The sequence below is a fragment of the Mytilus galloprovincialis genome, chromosome 13 (genome assembly GCF_965363235.1).
Source record: "Mytilus galloprovincialis chromosome 13, xbMytGall1.hap1.1, whole genome shotgun sequence".
Classification (NCBI taxonomy): domain Eukaryota; kingdom Metazoa; phylum Mollusca; class Bivalvia; order Mytilida; family Mytilidae; genus Mytilus; species Mytilus galloprovincialis.
The window spans coordinates 340,217-363,671 of record NC_134850.1 but is presented as its reverse complement, the minus strand read 5'-3'; the positions used below and the strand labels follow the sequence as shown (position 1 = coordinate 363,671).

Here is a 23,455-nt window from a genome sequence, read left to right as displayed (position 1 = left end):
CGATTTGAGAAATCTCACAGTTACATCTTCAAAGCAAATTACAACTAAAAAATACATGTAATTCAGTGTTTGTCGTTTGTTTATGTGTTACATATTTGTTTTTCGTTCATTTTTTTTTATATAAATAAGGCAGTTAGTTTTCTCGTTTGAATTGTTTTACATTGTCATATCGGGGCTTTTTATAGCTGAATATGCGGTATGAGCTCATTGTTGAAGGCTGTATGGTGACCTATAGTTGTTTATGTATTTGTCATTTTGGTCTCTTGTGGACAGTTGTCTCATTGGGAATCATACCACATCTTCTTTTTTATATGTATCCAAGACTAAAATATCAATTTGAATACATTCAATGAACTTAGTGAAAAAAAGTCATAAACAGTCAGAGAAAACATGATTTTGTGCGATGGCAACATATATATGTAGCGATACGTGTAATTAATGGTAATAACTGTAAAGCAATGCTATTTAGTAATCATGACTGTTTTAATTTATTTATTACGAAATCAATATGTTTACCAATAGACACAATATCTAACGATCTGATCACAGTAGTTAAGGGATAATGTATTAAAATAAGCTTATTTAAAGGGTTGACAAGTTTACACTGATCGTAGTCTAAATTTACTGACTTTATAAACAACATCACTATACACATTTATATTGCGAAACGATTTCTTATAGTAATGAAAACTTTCAAACCCCAATGTTTTTCTATGAAAAAATCTGTTAAAGGTTATAAGTAATTTGTGGTAACGAAATACTTCCATGTTCTAAAAGCAGTTGTTAAATTTGTCTTGATGAATTTCTTACACGAAAGAGGTGATATCACAAAAAAAACTATTTTGGAACGCAAAGCGTAGTCACTAGTAGACCCATGAACAACTAAATGGGGTGAGTGGTTACATGTTAATACGAGCAAGGAGAATTGTCTGAATCATTTATCAGTGAAATGTTATATATATTAGTTTCATTAAATTCAATGTTCATGGTGAAATTTTAGCTGGTCTGACACGAAGCGTCAAGTTAGCTAACCTCGTCACCTTTCGTCCCCCGTCTATAAACCTTCAAAAAACTCTGATGTTCCATATGTGTGTATATTATACTCTTCACAAAGCTCCAAGCTGTGTAATCATCAAACAGAAAACAGGTATAATTATTTCCGATAACTTTTCAAAGTCAATGACCATCATTGATTCAATGTTGCCTAACTAAATCTAAACATTTTATTTTTTAAAACGATAGTCTGAAGCACATCTTGAATACTACCATTGTGCCAATTGCCTCCATTTAAGGAACTATATACATTTGTACCAACCATTAAAGGCTGATAACTGTGTTCTCGGAAAAACTGATTATCATGGTTCATATGTATGGATTTTTACGGGGAAAATATCAAAGAATGATGTGCAACCCGGAGGCTCGATGCACATATCTCTATAAAATTTCAGGTAATCTTCATTAATATAATGTCCTAAACATAATAAATATTACACTTAAAATTACTTGTTTCCATAATTGAAAAACTTACTTACACTTATGGATTAAGGGATTAAGGCGATAATAAAGGATTAACATGTTTTTAATAGAAATTGTTCAATATTTACAGTATAGATCCGACATCAGCTAAGTTTGGAAAATGGAGGTGCAAATGTAAAATTATTCCGTAACGATATCACAACAATTTAAAATGTTGATTTTATTAGTAATATTGATGTGTGGCGCTGTGATGGTTAATTGCGCAGCACAATCTGGATGTACTTACGTTGATACCGATGGTTCAGCCCGAGGGGTATACGAATGTGATTATCCATCGGTCTCTCTTCCTTTGTCGTATTCATCCTTCTCTAGTCCGATCCCACAAAGGATGAAGATTTATAATGTACATGGACAATTACCTGCTAGTAACCCAACATCGACTTTTTCCGGTTTTTCTGGAATGGGAACACTTGATCCCGATTATCCCGCGTCTCTAGAAATACGCTGCTCTACAGGTGGCACCCTACTTTTATTCTCGGGAACATTTACCGGGATGTCGTACCTCCAGGAACTATCAATTATCAACTGTGTTATCAGCAGTGGGTTTACGTCATCGGCTTTCTCAGCCATAGGTTCACTCAATTACTTCTTGGTGTACGGTGGCTCCTTGACCACTCTGGCTAATGACGCGTTTACCGGACTCGATATACAGAAGCTAACCACCGTTCCAGATCCGAAAGGTGAACTAGCTATGATTGGTGTAACATTACCTAGTACAACTTTACCACAAGGACTATTGTACTCACAGACTAATTTAGTCAGTGTAGTACTGGACAACCTCGGACTAACCGCCGTAAGAGCAGATGATTTTTCTCAGAATACTTTACTAGAGAAGATTTCACTACAGTACAATGCATTTACCAAGATTTCCTCCACGATCTTTGATGGCCTTGACCTACTATTGAGTGTGAACTTAATGGGAACTGAATGGAATTGTTCGTGTGAAAATATCTGGATCGTCAATACGGCGAATGCGAGCGGATACGAGATAGAGACCGGATATACATGTACCACACCAGCGCTGTATGAAAGTAAATATATTTTTTGGGGTTTGTTTTGGTTTTTTTACCGGTGGCGGGGGGGGGGGGGTGATATACATTAAGATCTATCATATTTTCTGTCTTTTATGAATAGAGCTTTTTTTCAACGAAGTTGTATTAGTTCATATATTCGTATGTCGTATTGGATACTTAAACACCTAATTGACCTCTATTTTTTATAATTTAATTTATCTCAAGATTTCTCTCTTTATTTGATAAAGAAAAACCAAACAACAACAACTTAACTGTATTATGTAAATTAATTTAAATTGAATAATATGTTAATTAATTTGAATTGAATAATTTGTAATAATCAACGTAATTATATATAAATTAGAAGATGTGGTATGATTGCAAATGAGACAACTCTCCACAAGAGACCAAATGACACAAAAATACATAGGTCACCGTGTGGCCTTCGAGCAAACCCCATACCGTATAGTCAGCTACAAAAGACCCCGAAATGACAATGTAAAACAATTCAAACGAGAAAGTAACGGCCCAATTCATGTACAAAAAATGAACGAACAACAAATATGTAACACATAAACAAACGACAACCACTGAATTACAGGCTCCTAACTTGGGACATGCACATACATACAGAATGTTCGGGGTTAAACATGTTAGCGTGATCCAAACCCTCCCCTAACCTGGGAAAGTGGTGTAACAGTACAACATAAGAACGAACTATAAAAATCAGTTAAAAAACTCATCAGATGGATAAAAATACAAATACTACAAATAAAAGTGGACGTGGCCGGGTACTTGTACTTCCCAACAACAAAAAGACACTAAGAACAGATCTAGTTCAATGCCACTAACAACTAATAAAAAAATCATGCATCTAAGACTAAAGATGTAACACTATATATATGTTGATGTATATTTTTTTCTATTGACAGAAAGGACAGGAAAAGAATACTACATCAAAGAATGTGAAATCCCTGATCCTTGTATCTCAGAGGGCAAAGGTAAAAGTCTTAATCTCTGATCCCTTATAACGATGGGCAAAGGTAAAAGTCTTAATCCCTGATCCCTGTATCACGGAGTGCAAAGGTAAAAGTCGTAATCACTGATCCCTGTATCACCGAGGGCAAAAGTAAAAGTTGAAATTCCCGATCCCTGTTTCACTGAGGGCAAAAGTAAAGATTTAAATCCCTTCATACATTTTTGTACTTGTATCACAGAGGGCAAAAGTAAAGATTTAAATCCTTTATATATTTTTGTACTTGTATCACGGCCGGCAAATGTAAATGTTTCAATCCCCAATCCCTGTATCACGGAAGACAAAGGTAAAAGTTTGACTCCCCCATCTTTGCTCCACAGAGGGCACAAGTGAAAGTTCAAATCCCCGAATCTTTTAACACGTAGGGCATTGCTAAAACATTGAACCTCTGTGCATTATATTCGGGATGCTAACTTAAGATAACTCTTAAAATCCCTGATCTTAAAATTACTTCGATTCTGAATAGGACAATTAAGGTAATTTTTATGTCCGATAAGTATAAGTGTAAAAGCGTTTGTGTAGGCTCTTCCATTAACCTCCCTTTTTTGTTTGTAAAGAAGTAAACGGATGGCACTGTGATTTTTCTGAGGGGGGAGTTAGAACAGCCAGCATGAACGGTTGCCGTATCTAGGTCAAATATGCATATGTCAATTTCGGAATGCAACACATTACAGTCATAATAAATGAATTAGTAACATCATGTGCACCATTTAATAGTTTGAAAGTGTTTTAAAGTTAAGGAAATATATTAAGTGCATGATTATTTGATAAAATTGATTTTTCTGAAGTAGATAATATACGCATGTGCAAACAAATTTTATTGGATTTAGAGCATGGGTTTGTTCACTAAGCGAAAGAAGCACGTCATATTAGAATCATTCATTCAAGTACGAATAGTACGAAGTAAGAATAAGAATAAGAATAAGAATTTTATTAGTCTAAAATCCAAACAATAGGATTGTTACTAAAATATACAACAAAAACAAACAAACAGACAGTGGCATGATCATTTATTTTTATCAAATCAACATATATAAACCCCGTCAAATTAGTAGTATAGCCAAACATTGTTTCGTATAAATCATATTATAAAACATGTAAGAAGTGCAAAGTATAACCTCAATGAGATACTCAACACACAATAAAAAATTTAAAAAAAACGAGGAGAGATATTTCATCATCAATCAAAAACTACAAGACTAAAATCAATTTATACAAATAAGGCCGTTAGTTTTCTCGTTTGAATTGTTTTACATTGTCATATCGGGGCCTTTTATAGCTGACTATGCGGTATAGGCTTTGCTTATTGATGAAGGCCGTACGGTGACCTATAGTTGTTCATTTCTGTGTCATTTTGGTTTCTTGAGGACAGTTGTCTCATAGGCAATCATACCACATCTTCTTTTTTATATTGTATGTAGAAGAGCATAGACCTGCACCAACACACTTTGTCACTGCTATTATTGTATTCATGTCACATTCCGACAAAATTTATTTAATGTCAATGGGTCTTAATTGTGTATTGTAGGTTTCCGTTGGGGAGTCGAATGTTTTATTCTATACAACATAATAGCGTATGCAGTACTATTATTTACCTTAATTATTGGCGCTTTAGCTTTAGCAATCGTATGCCATGTTAGACGAGATCTAATTACTGACAGAGAAAGACTTATGAAGAAGAGGAATATTGCATGGATGAAAGTTCAACAAGCTCTTCTACATGGAGGTGGGGGTGGTCAGAGACCCCCTGCATCGACGGCTCCGCCCATGCGTAAGGGATGGTAGCAGAGACCCATTCGTAAGGGATGTGGAGAGCATTATAAAAACAGAATATTATTCTCGTTGAATATACACAATTGATTGTGATAGTTAAATGTTAATAAATATTTGAAAATTGTCTTTAAATATGCTCTCCCTACTTATGATCACAAACACACAAAAACTTCTACAAAAGCGGTTGTTCCATTTATTGAATTATACTAGAAGTTCATGCATATATTCAAGACGAGAACATATTAATCCTGAGAAATTGTTAACATAAAGGTGGGTTCTGGGTCGAATGAAAGGAGGGGCATTTAAACTGCCTCTCGAAAAGGGAACCAGAATAGTACCCTTGTCAACAGACCACCAGCAGTACTAATTGTTTCTTTAAAGGACAAAACACTAAGATTGTAACATACACATACACTGACGAGGTACAGAAACTTTGAACAAGAAAATGTAAATTAACATTTGGTAGAGATAAATTATTACAATGAACACTTTCCTTCTATTTGTTTGATTTATAAAATGTAAAAAAATGACACTGAATGCCACGATGTTCTGTAGATGTATACATTTATAGATGTCTTTAGGTTTATGTGTCGTTTAAATGTTGTGTAAATTATATGTACTATATATCTTGTTTTATTAATTTAGAGGAATGCTGAATATAAGTTCTGCAAAAATATATTTACCCTCGTTATAACGAATTCAAATGTAACAGATTTATTAAGGAAGAATAAAGAACACTGTTGGTGCCACGCAGGCAAAATACGCCATCTAACCATGTTAGATTATGACCATTTGATATTAGGAGTGAGAGTGAGGAGGGTTATTTGATATTCAATAGGTGGGGGGGGGGGGGGGGGTGCAGTATTTGCTGATTGACCATTCACTGTCATCTGCTTCTTCACATGCTATGTTATTTTCAGGGTTGGGGTAAGGGTTTTCCCACCTGTACACATAATTCATTTGACAGTTTTCCTGCCGAAGGTCGTCGGTCTTCTCACACACTCACTCCGGTTCCCTTCATAAAAAAACTGGACCCCATAATAAGCTGCCTGAAAGTAGTATTTGAAACCCTTAAATAAACAAATCTACGAAATATAATCATCTCAGACAAAAATAAAACCTAACATAAAACGCCAATGAGTTCAGTTGAGGCAAAGAAGAAAAAACGACGTCTTGGAATAGTTATCAAAGGCACCAGGATTATAATTTAATACGCCAGACGCGCGTTTCGTCTACATAAGACTCATCAGTGACGCTCAGATCAAAACTGTTAAAAAGCCAAACAAATACAAAGTTGAAGAGCATTGAGGACCCAAAATTTCAAAAAGTTGTGCTAAATACGGCTAAGGTAATCTACTCCTGGGCGTAAGAAAATCCTTAGATTTTCGAAAAATTCAAAGTTTAGTAAACAGAAAATTTATAAAAATGACCATATAATTGATATTCATGTCAACACCGAAGTGCTGACTACTGGGCTGGTGATATCCTCGGGGACGAAACGTCCACCAGCAGTGGCATCGACCCAGTGGTGTAAAATTGATAAGAATTATGACTAAACAATTGTTAACAAAATATAACTTTGTTAACGATTGCCGCTGGAATCCGGGAGAGATGTAAGGATGGATGAGCAGTACAAGTTATCTGAAGGACTGGTTCATGTCAAATCAAAGCAGAATGTGTAATTGTAATGTTAATCGAAAGATTTATTTAAAATTTAGGGCTGCAAATCATAACTCGTACGAATTCGAATTCATACTAAAAACACCGGTCTGTTTTATGTACAAAACGAGAAACAACAAAGGATGTATAGCAAACATACGTCAACCACAAGTTATAAGCTTCAGAACGGCGACAGACACGTTATGCGGTATGGGCTTTGCTCATTGTTGAAGGCCGTACGGTGACCTATAGTTGTTAATATCTGTGTCATTTTGGTCTCTTGTGGACAGTTGTCTCATTGGCAATCATACCACATCTTCTTTTTTTATACGTTCAATAAGAGGTTATATTAAACAAGTTTTCTAGTGCCGATTTCCGCTCACCCCTAGCCAATAGCATTTCAAAAGCTGACTCTGCTCAAGAAAGTTCCATAGAGTAAATGCCTCTGCAATGGACAGAAGCCTAAGACACATGACTGCGTACGCATAATTGTAACCCAGCAAGAAATCTGACGATTTAAGCCTTTTTCAACAGATCTTTATAATTTGTTATAATGTTGTACTGTTACACTGTGAGCAGAAATCGGCTCCAGAAAACATGTTTAACATTACCTCTTATTCAGTTCTGAATGTTATAACTTAGTGGTTGACATTTGTTGCTATATATCTGTTTTGTTTTCGTTTTATCACAACAAATTATAAAAATCAGTTGAAAAAGGCTTAAATCGTCAGATGGAAATATATCTAACAAATCACAGATAAGACATGGACAGGTACTTGTGTCACGTACTCGGTGTAGTGACTTCTGGGTATCGTACCAGAGTTTATCCCTGGATATTGGAAGCTGCACCGTTTCTTATATATTTATCTTTAATTTGTTAACTTTGGCCTCTGACACACAATAACAATTTGTGGGACGTGTTGATGTTCGAACAGACCTTGTGTGAAGCAACAACCAGTGCTTACTTGTGCACAATCCCAACCTTTGCTATATTATAGCTATGTACTGCTATCCTGTGCACTATCTTGATTATTCTGCCTGTGCACTGCTTAACCAGTGCACTCTCTGTTTTAAGGTTTACCAGTGCACGTATTTACCTATGCACTATAACTACACAGTCGCCTAGGCACTAGGCACCTATTACCCAGTGCGTATATTCCACTTATATATCCTCCTCCAACCTTACTCAGGTACGCAGATAGATTCTTATTCAGAATCTATTTAATCCTTTATAAATGAAATAATTACCTTCATACTTCTTCTAGACGTCTTTACTATCCACTAAGCGACCCTTGTTCTGACAGTGCATCAGCTTATATACTAAGGTTTTGGACCATACCATTTAATTTGGACGATACCATATGTCTTATTCATAAGAGTGTTTATACATTCCTAAACCTCTATTGCTAAACCTTTGGATGACGGCTCTTATGTTTACAACTACCGATCGGAATATTTCCGGGTTTGCTAATCACAACCTGATTCTAAATATTATAAATTTTCATAGCAATGTAAACAAAACAAAACCGAAAGTATACAACTGTTCAATTTTCAAACATAACGAGTACGTATAACAATGTTTCAGCGTAATAAAAGTAACAATAAGTTAAACCCTAGTAAAATAAAACAGATAAATTAATTGCATCACACTTGTACATCCCAACAACAAAAGACAATAAGTACAGATCTCAGAGTCGTTGCATTTACTGAAAGCTAATAATTTAGAAAAACGTCATAAACAATCAAAGACAAAAAACATGGCATCGTGAAATTATTCGTTTGATCCGGAAACAATGATCAGAGCTTGTAGACAATGTTTTTTTGGGTCTTCATATTTTATATCACATTGTAATAACAAGATTCCTTGCTGGGTTACAATCATGGTGTTATGCTTCTGTCATTTGCAGATGCATTTACTCTTACGGAATATTCTTGAGGAGAGCCAGCTTTGAACTGCCATTGGCAGAGTAATGTGTTGATAGGATACTGTCATGTGCAAGGTTAACAAGCTGAGGTATTGTCTTATATAAGTAGTCCAATATTCTTGTTCGATCTTTAGGTGTTTTGTAAACTTTTTCGGCTTTCTATTTGGCCCAAACATTGTTCTTCGTTTGTTTCTACAAAATTTATTTCTTCTCTTTTTAACGATGCAATACTCGTTATATTTAGCAATAATAAATTATCATTAATTTTTGTTTGTTTACTTTTTGATTTCAATGGATCTTTCAAAGTATTTAGATCGTACCGTTTCAATAAGCATGTAATATTTGCCACTACGTAGATGTTGAACAGCTTACAATAAAACAATACTTTAGTGCATACCAGGGTTTATTCTTTAATAGAGCAAATACTATTTTGTCACGATTAAAGAATAAATATTCTTAATAATCCAGATTAAATATATTTTTGTTAATTGTAAAATGCTACATTAAAGTACAACCGTTATATGTCTATATAATATTAACCAGTTTTATAGGATCAAAGATTAGGAATTAAGATCGTTGTTATTTGAGAAAAAAAATGGCGGACAGAAAATAAGAAAATTAGAGAGACAATCAGGAATATGGCACTTTTTTTAACCATTCTGATGTTTTGTATCTACAATGGTGATGCAGCAACACCTACCGGATGTACAGGGGATAGTTCTGATAGCTCTATCATTCATTACACGTGCGACATGACAAGTATCGGTGGATCTATCAGTTTCGCTGGATTCACGGATTCTGAGCCACAGAGGCTAACCATCTACAGCGCCAGTGGTACAGTTTCCGCGGGAACATTTAGCGGTTTCAGCGCATTTAGTGGTGTTAACTCTGATTACCCGGCAACCCTTCAGTTCCTATGTACAGGATCACTTACGTTTTCTACAGGGACGTTCGGTGATCTCGGGTATTTTGAGGAGGTTTTTATCAAAGATTGTACTACTTCTTTGATTGCCAGTATGTTTAATAGTCTGGGAACGGCAAACAAGGTATCGATCAGTGGCGGAACACTTTCAACCATTGATGCTGGCACCTTCACAAGCCTCGACATCACACCAATATCAACAACAGCAAGTCCAAGAGGAGAATTGAGCATTAAGAACGTAGTACTAACACCAGGAACATTTCCCTCGACATTCTTTGATCCACTAACGAATATTAAATTCATTTACTTGGAGAATCTAGGCTTGACATCTGTTGATGCAGCGTGGTTTAGCAGTAACACAGCCCTTGTGTATCTGTCTTTGGCTAACAATCAGATCACAACACTCCCGAGTACTATATTTGATACAACATTGGCGTTACTGTACATCAATTTACACGGTGCTCCTTTGGACTGTACAGATACCAGTACCACTTGGTATTATGATTACACTGTAGCCAATAACATCACTTTTGACGGAGCAGCTGTTTGTTCAACTCCAGCTGCTGAACAATGTAAGTTATCACTTTGTATTATGATTATATTGTAGCCAATAACATCACTTTTGACAGAGCAGCTGTGTGTTCCACTCCGGCTGCTGAACAAGTAAGTTATCACTTGGTATTATGATTATACTGTAGCCAATAACATCACTTTTGACAGAGCAGCTGCCTGTTCCACTCCAGCTGCTGAACAATGTAAGTTATCACTTGGTATTATGATTATACTGTAGCCAATAACATCACTTTTGACAGAGCAGCTGTCTGTTCCACTCTAGCTGCTGAACAATGTAAGTTATTACTTGGTATTATGATTATACTGTAGCCAATAACATCACTTTTGACAGAGCAGCTGTCTGTTCCATTTCAGCTGCTCAACAATGCAAGTTATCACTTTGTATTATGATTACACTGTAGCAGTAACATCACTTTTGATGGAGCAGCTGTGTGTTCCATTCCGGCTACTGAACAAGTAAGTTATATATATCACTGAATATTATGATTATACTGTAGCCAATACCATCATTTTGATAGAGCAGCTGTTTGTTTCACTCCGGCTGCTGACCAATGTAAGTTATCACTCTGTATTATAATTACACTGTTACAAATAACATCACTTTTGATGAAACAGCTGTCATTTCTAGCCTAGGTGTAAGTAATCAAGTGCATAGCGTATAGTTTGATTCTGTCAAATGAGGTTAGTATTATGTGATATTATTATGTCACTCGAATCCGTTGAATAGCGTAAGTTAACGAGTGTGTCATGTCATTCAAATATTCGAATAACGAATCCAAAGGAATCTTTGTCTTTTAAATCTATCAAACAAAGAGTATAACCGTCGACGTTAGGCAAACAACAATCAATCAATCAATCAATTACGGTGCACAAGATCAATATTGAAAACAAGGTCATAATAACTGTAGTAAAAAGTAAAATCACAAAAATACTAGACTCCATGGAAAATCAGTACTTCAGAATATCAGTACTTCAGAATATCAGTACTTCAGAATACAACAACACAAACCAATTGTTATGAAATAATCAAGATGTGTGATTACTACTTCCAGATAAAAGTTTAGCAGTTTGGGCACAGGCGTTTGCAACCTCAACTGATGCATGCAATGGAGAAATGGGTAAGACTTCGTTTTATTTTATATATCATTTTCATCTTTAATATACATTTTTTAACTTTTTTGTACTTGTGACGGAGACGAAACTTGTTTGCCTCTAAATTTATTGTATTACACGAATGATTTTACTTTATATTTATTTGTTTCATTTCTGTTTTTTTTTTGTAATGGAAAGAATGAAAACAGTTATTTATTCATGCCGTTAATCCGACACTGTACGTGCACTTGACAAAACCAACATGAGTATGTATTAATTTTTCGTCATCGTAAATCACAGGGAGACATGAACACTCAGCAAAAGATCCCTTACTAGTTAATTAATAGGCAGAGAATGTCTTTTGTTTAAATTAATTGCAAATCATGTTACTTGTTACACGATACCATGCCAACGTTCTGGTATGATAGTAAGAAATAGAGTTCACCTAATTCTGTAGATAATCGGAACCCAAATTGAACATTTGCAGGAACGATTTGGAGACTGAATACAATTAGTTGCAGTAAAAATATGTTCTAAAACATATTTAATTAAACATATATTATAATTATATTAGAACTATTTTGTCTGTGTTCTATAGGAATTTATTCACGTGGCGTAATAAACCGCTTTCTTTGTCATGACGTCCACCAATGAACTTGACTTAACATGTGTATTATTGATTTATATTTTATAGGAATAGTAGTCGGCGGCTCTTGTATTGGTTTATTCCAGTTGATTTATATTTTATAGGAATAGTAGTCGGCGGCTCTTGTATTGGTTTATTCCAGTTGATCTGTTACTGTGTGACATTTGTGTGTCTGATATTTGGTATCGTTGCTCTTATACTGGTAATATATCTACGTCGCAGCACACTGAGAGCGAAGCAAGACAATGGCAGAAACGGAAACCAGAGGAAAGAGAAGAGAAAAGGAGGAAGAAGGGAGAAAAGAGATTCAAATGCATGGACTTAGATATCAAATTTTAATCCAATGATACCTGTAAAAGATACAGACTTTTCAGATTATCCATTGGGCACGACGAAAACTTTATTTCTTTTATTATAAAATTGGTAACTTATGATTTTTTCCATTAATAATAAAAAGGTGAAATTTTAGATGTTGTATCATGATTTAGAAGACTTCTAAATAGCGTTAAATTTGGTAAACCTATGTATACCTGGCATCGTCAACAATGTATACTCGCTAACATTTCAACTTCTGGGTTATCTTGATGTTTTATTGCTGATCATTGTTTGTATTTACAGCTTCTCTCTATCTTCTTATCTTTTTGGCTAAAAAACAAAAAGGTAACAAATTGCCATTTAGAGCCAATCATTTATAAAGGGTCTGCAGTAACTAACAATTTCTGCTAAATTTGGCTTATTTGTAGATCAGATCTAGTCTTGTATGAGGAGTTAACTGACGGTTTGTTTATCTATAAAAATATAGAATGAAATTCAAAACAGTGTGGCTGTGGCCATTGATTGACACATTAAATTCATCCATTGACTGGGACAATTTACATGAACGTTTGTCTGTAACGACCACTGTTCACGACGTACCTACGATAGAAAATGTGTAGATCTTGTCTTGCTGATCATTTTTGCTTTTTAACGTTTTGTCTATCTATTACAGTTTTTTCAGATATAAGTCAAAAATTAAAAAAAAAACAGGTAAAAGTCGTGTATAAAGGGCAATTTGTTAAATGAGCGGGAATCAGTCCGAGACTTATTTTTGTAACGGAATATTTCTATTTAAAATGTATTGCAATTTCTTTTCACAATGATCATAAATGAGATAAAATACTGGCGATGTTTGTTTAATAATATATCTTGTATTTGAAATTTGAAATACTGTTTTAGAAATACTGTTTTATTGAAGGTCCTTCACGTTTGTTTACCTAGATAAAATTCTGCTATGTATAAAAATGTAAAGAATATTTGTCGCTGTATCCGTATCTGTGTAAAATTAGTATTTTTGTGGTTTTTGTCCCCCATTCATATTAGAACGGTGTGATCCCTCAATCTGCTGACTATTTTTGTGGTTTTTGTCCCCCAGTCATATTAGAACGGTGTGATCCCTCAATCTGCTGACTATTTTTGTGGTTTTTTTCCCCCAGTCATATTAGAACGGTGTGATCCCTCAATCTGCTGACTATTTTTGTGGTTTTTGTCCCCCAGTCATATTAGAACGGTGAGATCCCTCAATCTGCTGACTATGTTTGTGGTTTTTGTCCCCCAGTCATATTAGAACGGTGTGATCCCTCAATCTGCTGACTATTTTTGTGGTTTTTGTCCCCCAGTCATATTAGAACGGTGTGATCCCTCAATCTGCTGACTATTTTTGTGGTTTTTGTCCCCCAGTCATATTAGAACGGTGTGATCCCTCAATCTGCTGACTATTTTTGTGGTTTTTGTCCCCCAGTCATATTAGAACGGTGTGATCCCTCAATCTGCTGACTATGTTTGTGGTTTTTGTCCCCCAGTCATATTAGAACGGTGTGATCCCTCAATCTGCTGACTATTTTTGTGGTTTTTGTCCCCCAGTCATATAAGAACGGTGTGATCCCTCAATCTGCTGACTATGTTTGTGGTTTTTGTCCCCCAGTCATATTAGAACGGTGTGATCCCTCAATCTGCTGACTATTTTTGTGGTTTTTGTCCCCCAGTCATATTAGAACGGTGTGATCCCTCAATCTGCTGACTATTTTTGTGGTTTTTTTCCCCCAGTCATATTAGAACGGTGTGATCCCTCAATCTGCTGACTATGTTTGTGGTTTTTGTCCCCCAGTCATATTAGAACGGTGTGATCCCTCAATCTGCTGACTATGTTTGTGGTTTTTTCCCCCAGTCATATTAGAACGGTGTGATCCCTCAATCTGCTGACTATGTTTGTGGTTTTTGTCCCCCAGTCATATTAGAACGGTGTGATCCCTCAATCTGCTGACTATTTTTGTGGTTTTTGTCCCCCAGTCATATAAGAACGGTGTGATCCCTCAATCTGCTGACTATGTTTGTGATTTTTGTCCCCCAGTCATATTAGAACGGTGTGATCCCTCAATCTGCTGACTATTTTTGTGGTTTTTTTCCCCCAGTCATATTAGAACGGTGTGATCCCTCAATCTGCTGACTATTTTTGAGGTTTTTTTCCCCCAGTCATATTAGAACGGTGTGATCCCTCAATCTGCTGACTATTTTTGTGGTTTTTGTCACCCAGTCATATTAGAACGGTGTGATCCCTCAATCTGCTGACTATGTTTGTGGTTTTTTTTCCCCCAGTCATATTAGAACGGTGTGATCCCTCAATCTGCTGACTATGTTTGTGGTTTTTGTCCCCCAGTCATATTAGAACGGTGTGATCCCTCAATCTGCTGACTATTTTTGTGGTTTTTGTCCCCCAGTCATATTAGAACGGTGTGATCCCTCAATCTGCTGACTATGTTTGTGGTTTTTGTCCCCCAGTCATATTAGAACGGTGTGATCCCTCAATCTGCTGACTATGTTTGTGGTTTTTGTCCCCCAGTCATATTAGAACGGTGTGATCCCTCAATCTGCTGACTATTTTTGTGGTTTTTGTCCCCCAGTCATATTAGAACGGTGTGATCCCTCAATCTGCTGACTATTTTTGTGGTTTTTGTCCCCCAGTCATATTAGAACGGTGTGATCCCTCAATCTGCTGACTATGTTTGTGGTTTTTGTCCCCCAGTCATATTAGAACGGTGTGATCCCTCAATCTGCTGACTATTTTTGTGGTTTTTGTCCCCCAGTCATATTAGAACGGTGTGATCCCTCAATCTGCTGACTATGTTTGTGGTTTTTGTCCCCCAGTCATATTAGAACGGTGTGATCCCTCAATCTGCTGTCTATTTTTGTGGTTTTTGTCCCCCAGTCATATTAGAACGGTGTGATCCCTCAATCTACTGACTATTTTTGTGGTTTTTGTCCCCCAGTCATATTAGAACGGTGTGATCCCTCAATCTGCTGACTATTTTTGTGGTTTTTGTCCCCCAGTCATATTAGAACGGTGTGATCCCTCAATCTGCTGACTATTTTGTGGTTTTTGTCCCCCAGTCATATTAGAAGGGTGTGATCCCTCAATCTGCTTATTGTTTTGTCAGATTTCCGTATCCTGCTTATCACTGTTATAATAACGGTTGTAATTTCTCGAGTCCCGCCTTATTTTGTTTTTTACGCACAAGCTGACTTTCACGTGTCACGCTTACAAAAATACTGGCCAATTCCGCGACACGCTTCAAACCCAATGAGACACACTAGCAAGTATAACTATCTTTAACTCAATCATATTTTGATAATTATGTTTCTTAATAATACCTTTAAGTTAACGCTTTATTATTTAATCTTACTTATATTTAATCCTATTACCATTTGTTAAATTGTATTTTCTAGCTTCGAATGTAGGACATCTTTAGGTTGGTCTCTAAATGATTTAATATTTATTTTTGTTAGATCTTATTAAGTTCTAATCCATATTTTGTTATACACCAATATTTGAACCTGTAATACATATTAGTCACAGTTGATAACATTTATAACGATCAAAAGATTAAATAGAAAAAAATTGGAACTAAAAGTTCAACATAATTTTGTGACCCAGCTGAAATAAGAAATGTGATTGTTTTCGTTAAAATGTAGACCATCATAGTCTGGTTCAGGCTGCAGAATAGTGTTTAAATTTGAACTTTATTAAAACAAGATGAAAATTGTAGAAGTGTTTGTGTACTTATGTACAACGTACATCGGATATATGTATAGTGCACAGCCTACCGGATGTACGTACGACAGTACAGATGCATCAACAGGTATCTATACGTGTACATTCGGAAGTTACACAGCACCACTTACCTTTACCGGGTTCACTGATCCGTATCCACAGCGTCTTATCATCAATGCTGTAAGCGGCACTTTACCAACAAACACTTTCTCAGGCTTTTCATCGTTCGCTGCTAATTTGATTGATCTTGATTATGCTGCAAGCTTACAAGTTATTTGTAGTTCTGGAGGAACACTTACGATTTCACAAGCTTTATTTTCGAGCATGAGTTATCTTCAAGAATTAAAAATAAGTAACTGCGACATTCAGTCGCTTCCTTCTAGTGTTTTCTCAAACTTAGTAACACTTAACTCTCTCTGGATTGAAGGAGGTTCAGTGAACACACTAGCATCTAATATTCTTACGGGTCTATCTATAGAAAAACTGGACGTTCCCGTCCCGACCGCTGAATTTGTCATAAAGAACACTGTGGTTTCCGGTAATCAAATCCCGGTTGGTATGCTTGATGGACAGACTCTTGTCAAATCAATAAGATTCGACAACATCGGACTGACTTCAGTTGATGATGCACTGTTCGCTCAGAATACAGCTTTGACGTCTTTGTCACTTGCTGACAATGCTGGGATAACAAAGATAGAAACTGCTTTGATTAGTACCCTAGAGGGATTATCTTCCCTTGATCTAGATGGTATCCCGTTTGAATGCACGTGCGATAACTTATGGATCCTCACTCATGCCACAACGAATGGTATAGCCCTACCATCAGGAATCATTTGCGGTACACCTTCTGAATATCAGAGTACGTATATATTATAATGACAATTGTATAAATATATAGGAAGATATGGTATGAGTGCCAATGAGACAACTCTCCATCCAAATAACAATTTGTACAAATAAACCATTATAGGTCAATGTATATTTTGTAAATGTAGGTTGCACTTGTAAATGCATCTGTTTCACAAGCCCCACCTCTTTTGGGGAGATAATCAATACTCATAGATACTTTGTTTTTATACGTAATGATTCCAAGATATGACAACTACAGTTATGCATGTTTCATCTCATAGAGACACACATGTAACTTGGGAAATGTTACCAGTATCAATACACATGAATAGCGACCAAATTGAATTCTGAGAAAGACCCAAGTGAAAGGAGGGGAATAGTAGATAATTTTAGTATAATGTTTAACTCTTGGAAGGTCGGGATGCTGTACTTCATCTGAAAGTCAAAGTGTTGCCTTCAAAACGAAACAAAATAGAAACTATCACTTTTAAGGTGAGTCACTGCAAGGTTAAGCCGGCCGCTATCGTTGGCTTTATTACATTTAATACTGGTAACATTAAAAAGGGCTTCACTCATGGCTCATTTGGTAAATAAATTTAAAAAAAAATGAAACAAAACTCTCTTTTAAGTTTTGTGTATATGCTAGAAAATCGAATCCTACTGTACTACTAGTATTCCTTTATAATCGGCAAGGGTATATGGTTTTCAGACAAGAAAGCTTCCAAGTATTATGACGAGATGTGTGACACTGCAAACGCTTGTGGAGATTTACCAGGTGAGTAGGACGTTAAAATATATAAAAGGAACGATCCAAATGCATAAGGCGAAGAAAAACCAACTACCTCGTGGTCAGAAAAAAAAACGAAAAAAGGACCTATACATTCTACATAACTCTACATGAGAACTTAACATGTACAACTAGAACACCAACACAAGACCGGGGTTGATCTCTGGTCGATTAATATAAAACACGAATTCAAACCATAAACAATCTTCTGTATTCAAAACAATTGCATGTGATCACGTGGGACAAATTGCTTTATAAATTTGTCGACATTTTTGTGATTAAAAAGTAAAGTTTCTTTTAGAAATTTTTCTTCCACTGACCATAGATTTATTCCATGAATACAATTGGTATACGACATCTCAGTGAATTATCAAAATGAAATAATATCAATCAACATATATTTCAGGTATAACCCTGGGTCCAACGATATGTATGACTATTATCGAGATTGTCAGTTACTGTATCCTAGCTGTTACCATGGTGATAGCTATAGTAGCACTTGTTATTATATGTTATGTCAGAAGGAAACTGGTCATTGCCAAAGAAAATCTAGAGAAGAAGAGGAATAGCTCGTGGGCACGTGTACAGAATGCACTGAAGAAGGGCGGGGCATCTGGTCAGAAACCACCATTGAGATCGTCACAAGTAGATGGTTGGGTGTAACACATATTGATAAACCGAAAGATACCTGAGTTTGCTGTTTGAACATTACAGCGCCAGTCCTACATTGTTGGTAAAACATATACACTGTATACAATTGCTTAACATATAGATGCTTGGAATTTTCTGTACGTCATTAAAACACATTTAATAAAATGTTTTATGGAAAACGTTTAAAATAAATATTTTAAATGCAGATTCATACGATCCTGATTAAGAAGACATATAGTTATCCATTGCTTGATATACAACATAGATATACTATTTATTGGATAATCTCCAGCACATAGCAGGTAAAAATGTCAAAAGTAGGGGTACAGCATCCAACATTGTGTTGTTATCTTAATCACTATAAAAACAAATACAAATATGTAACAAAGAAGACTTACAAAAAGACCAAATAGACAAAGCACATTAGCAAAAACAGAAAGACAAGAATACAAAAATTATCATAGAACAATAACACAATGACGGGATGTATAAGTACTGAGCCACGTCATACATGTATGCATCAAAGAAACACAAAAAGGCTTATAGACGAACTACATTAGCAAAATTGAAAGACAAGAATACAAAAATTGTGAGAACAATAACATAATGAGGAATAAATAAGTACAGAGTCTCGTCTAATGGATATCTAAACAAAAAAAGACTAAAATTTAGTTTTTACACCAGAAGCGCGTTTCGTCTACAAAAGACTCATCAGTGACGCTCTAAAAAGGTCAAATAAAGTACAAAGTTGAAGAGCATTGAGGACCAAAATTCTAAAAGGTAATCTATTCCTGAGGTAGAAAAGCCTTAGTTTTGTTTCTAACATACGTTTGCAATATTACATAAAATTGGACAAACTATGCACTCGCTAGAAATGCGTCTACAGTTTGTCGTTCATCGTTTGTAAGTACAAACGCTACATTTGTTTCTAACTTCAACCTGATTTAACGATGTATTTGTTTCTACGTTTGAATTAACAAAGTATGTTTACCAACAACATACACATACATTATTGAAAGTTCAAACAGGGTCAGTAAACACCTTTTGTCAACCAATTTTTCTTTCTTTGCGTATTCACAGATTTAGGCTTTTGTTTATATTAAATGTAAAGCAATTCCAAACAATGAAAAGAATCCACAGCATATACATTGTAGTCGGCTATGAAAATTCGCGAAATGAAGAATATGAATCAATTCAGTTGAAAATACTAACGGCCTAATTTAAAAATTACGCAAAAACAAATATGACAGATATGAAATAACAACAACCACTGAAAAACACTCAGAATGTGACAGGTTTAAACATGTTTGTGATCAGTTAACCTTCCGACAACCTGGATCAGTGTTGCAACAGTTAACCTCCCGACAACCTGGATCAGTGTTGTTTGTGAGCAGTTAACCTTCCGACAACCTGGCTTAGTGTTGTTTGTGAGCAGTTAACCTTCCGACAACCTGGATCAGTGTTGTTTGTGAGCAGTTAACCTTCCGACAACCTGGATCAGTGTTGTTTGTGAGCAGTTAACCTTCCGACAACCTGGATCAGTGTTGCAACAGTTAACCTTCCGACAACCTTGATCAGTGTTGCAACAGCACACCATTACAACAACATAGTAGTCCAGTCAATCTAGCATAATAGTTATCAAAAGTACCAGGATTATAATTTAATACGCCAGACGCGCGTTTCGTCTACATATTAAGACTCATCAGTGACGATCAAATCAAACGCCAAACAAGTACAAAGTTGAAGAGCATTGAGGATTCAAAATTCCAAAAAGTTGTGCCAAATATGGCTAAGGTAATCTATGCCTGGACTAAGAAAATCCTTAGTTTTTCAAAATATTCAAAGTTTTGTAAACAGGAAATTTATAAAAATGACCACATGATTGATATTCATGTCAACACCGAAATGTTGACTACTGGGCCGGTGATACCCTCGGGGACGAAACGTCCACCAGCAGTGGCATCGACCCAGCGGTTTAACTACATGTAGTTATCAAAAGTACTAGGCCCGAAAGTAATTGCAACTGAAGATTATTAAGTTTTAATCTTTAGCATTATACCTCAAATATACACAGAAAAAAGTCCCATAAAATCTAGCTCGAGGAAGACTAAAAAAAATCACCATTTAAAATTCCAATGGAAATTTGCATTGAAAGGGGAGATAATTCTTGCAAAAAAGGCAGAAATATCAATAAGAATTGATACAAAATTATAACTTTACCGCTTCTATTCATCAGAATGTATAGATTCTTTTTTTTAGCGGTCTTTAGAGTATAACAAACAACTCAAAAGGTGTTTTCATATCTTTTATCAAGCTATAACCTAGATTTCGTAATTCATTAGTTGACGGTTTATTGAATTTTTCAACATGTCAAGGTAAAGAATTAAGCATGTATTCTTCTTTTTGTGGTATAAAGTTTCTTTAGATAAGTAAGTTGCTGAAGAAAAAAAATAATATCCAGAGACAAATAATACCAAATTTTTACATTATTTTTTCAAAATGGTCACAAAGCTTCAAATTTGCAATTTCTTTAATGAAAAATGCACAAAAAAAAATAAAACTACCCATAACACTTCGGTTTTGTATATTTCATGAGCAGAAGATTGTATAATTTAGTCAAATACAAACTTATAACCCCGTCAAAGTTTAATACTCTACATTAATTTAAAAAAAAAAATGACAAAAAAGACTTATTTTTGCAAGAGTTATCTCCCCCTCCAATATTAGTTTCTATAGGAAATTAAAAATGCTGATTTTGAGTTTTCTCCAAGTTAGATTTTATGGGACTTTTTTTTGTGTATATAAAGGACATAATGCTATAGATTAGAACTAAAACATTTTCTGGTGCAATTAGTTTGAGGTTAAATCTTTGTTTGACTGGACTAAAATCTGTTGAAAAAGGTTTATCTCATTAGATCGATACAAAGAATAACACCAAACAAATACAGACAGGGCGTTACAGGTTGTATATCCACCACCATCCGTAACACCAAACAAATACACAGACAGGGCGTTACAGGTTATATATCCACCACCATCTGTAACACCAAACAAATACACAGACAGGGCGTTACAGGTTATATATCCACCACCATCTGTAACACCAAACAAATACACAGACAGGGCGTTACAGGTTATATATCCACCACCATCTGTAACACCAAACAAATACACAGACAGGGCGTTACAGGTTATATATCCACCACCATCCGTAACAGATCCGAGAGTACTCGCAGTACGTTAACTGACAGAAATATATAGTTCAAAGACAATAACAATCAATTAAAATCTAAAGCTAAAATATCAATCAGTACACATCAAAATCCAATGGATTTAGTGTAAAAACGTCATTAGCAGTCAGAGAAAATATGACCTTGTGCAATGCTAAAATATAGGTATTGATAGATTGTAGTTAGTTAAACGTTAACGTACATAATTATGTTGAATATAAGGTGCATTACAATGTTCTGACAAAAAATGGTACATATAGTTAAATTTTGATCAATGCATATTAATAGTGTTGGCAAATCTTTAAAACAATAGTTAACAGTTTAGACTACACGCAGGTATGTGAAAAAATGAAAGTACCTAGTATGGGTTTTTTTAACTGTTTTTTTTTAGTATTCGTATTGTCATCTAATAAAGCCGTGTTATTTGTAAGGTGCACACTTTTTTCTGCTTTCAATTTTCTAATGATATTGTGTGGATGAGTCAATATAATAAACAGTGGTTAACATTGTCTATCCGCAAGTATTTTATAAACATATTTGAGTTGAACTAAGATCTATTTAAGTATGCCTTTTTAAATCTCCTAATGCTTGCTCTCACAGAATATTCATTCTACCTAGTGTTATATACCTCTATTTGGTATTTCTGGTTACCGGAAATGTAGGACATAATTTAGTCTGTTTTTTTTTATTTTACGGGACTGTATACCTTTTTTTTTATGTTTGTCGGCGGCGAACAGTTAGTGTCGTCTGCCATACATGTGTTTGTTAAATGGCAGTAAAATAAAATTTGGATAACGAAAAGCGTGACTTCAATCCCATAGTCCCCCCAGACAACAAAAAGGATTGAGGCCCACGGCATGGTGGAGGACTTAAACGGCTTTAAGCGTAAATATTGCTTTTATTTGTGATATAATTTTTGGTGAACATTATTTTTTTTTGCGAACACGTGGTAGTGGACAAAATGGACGGCAATGAGCCAAAATCAACTAAACAAGCAGATCCATAGACTGGAGTCCTCACAGACAAGTTTTCCCTTTAATTATATATGCCGGTAATTTTGAGTGATAGTAAAGCAAGATTTTTACAGAATGAAGTTAATTCGAGGACAGAAAGGAAAATTCAGTGGTGGTTTAAAAACGACCAATTACAGTACCTTAAAGACAATTTGGAGCTTAAATTACAGATACATCCTAAAATATTACTTTATGTTTGGCTAGGAACGTGTGATCTCACAACAAAAAATGGTAAATTTATTTCTTTGAAATCAAGAGATAATTCAAATGTTAATCAATTGACACATTTTCAAAGAAATTTATGCTTTTATATCAGATTTTCCGACGGTAAAACTTGCCTTTCTGGAATTACCGTACTATTCAATTTTTCATTGGAATGCCTATAAAAACCATGCTAATCCTGAACCGTTCATAAATGACGATCACTTGCTGATTGAACAAATTGATGCAATCAACAGTTTTATCCGTGAAACAAACATGTTACTACGAAAATATTCACCAAAATTTAATTGTGACATCCAGAATTGTAGGAAAAGCTCGGGCAGTAACCCCAGATACACATACAAATTTTATAACTTTTTTATTGACGGAATACATCCTTGTCCAGCTCTTGCCAGACTGTGGCTACTCAGAATTTGTGAATTGTCACAAAAGGACTGCATTTAA

General features: G+C 35.3%; 3 protein-coding genes across 3 annotated transcripts; all 3 read left to right on the top strand.

Annotated features, from left to right (window-relative positions):
* Positions 1 to 1,585: 1,585 nt before the first annotated feature.
* LOC143056397 (uncharacterized) lies at positions 1,586 to 5,482 on the top strand. Its single transcript, XM_076229485.1, has 3 exons — positions 1,586 to 2,567; positions 3,482 to 3,550; positions 5,114 to 5,482. Exons 1-3 carry the CDS (start codon positions 1,688 to 1,690, stop codon positions 5,368 to 5,370), a joined length of 1,206 nt encoding a protein of 401 aa, XP_076085600.1. The 5' UTR covers positions 1,586 to 1,687; the 3' UTR covers positions 5,371 to 5,482.
* A 3,979-nt stretch (positions 5,483 to 9,461) lies between these two features.
* LOC143057355 (uncharacterized) lies at positions 9,462 to 12,279 on the top strand. The gene is made up of 3 exons (XM_076230658.1): positions 9,462 to 10,436; positions 11,490 to 11,555; positions 12,224 to 12,279. The coding sequence occupies exons 1-3, from the start codon at positions 9,581 to 9,583 to the stop codon at positions 12,277 to 12,279; spliced, it is 978 nt and encodes a 325-aa protein (XP_076086773.1). The 5' UTR covers positions 9,462 to 9,580.
* A 3,830-nt stretch (positions 12,280 to 16,109) lies between these two features.
* Positions 16,110 to 18,738, top strand: LOC143056296 (uncharacterized). Its single transcript, XM_076229385.1, has 3 exons — positions 16,110 to 17,118; positions 17,818 to 17,883; positions 18,302 to 18,738. The coding sequence occupies exons 1-3, from the start codon at positions 16,242 to 16,244 to the stop codon at positions 18,556 to 18,558; spliced, it is 1,200 nt and encodes a 399-aa protein (XP_076085500.1). The 5' UTR covers positions 16,110 to 16,241; the 3' UTR covers positions 18,559 to 18,738.
* Positions 18,739 to 23,455: the final 4,717 nt, after the last annotated feature.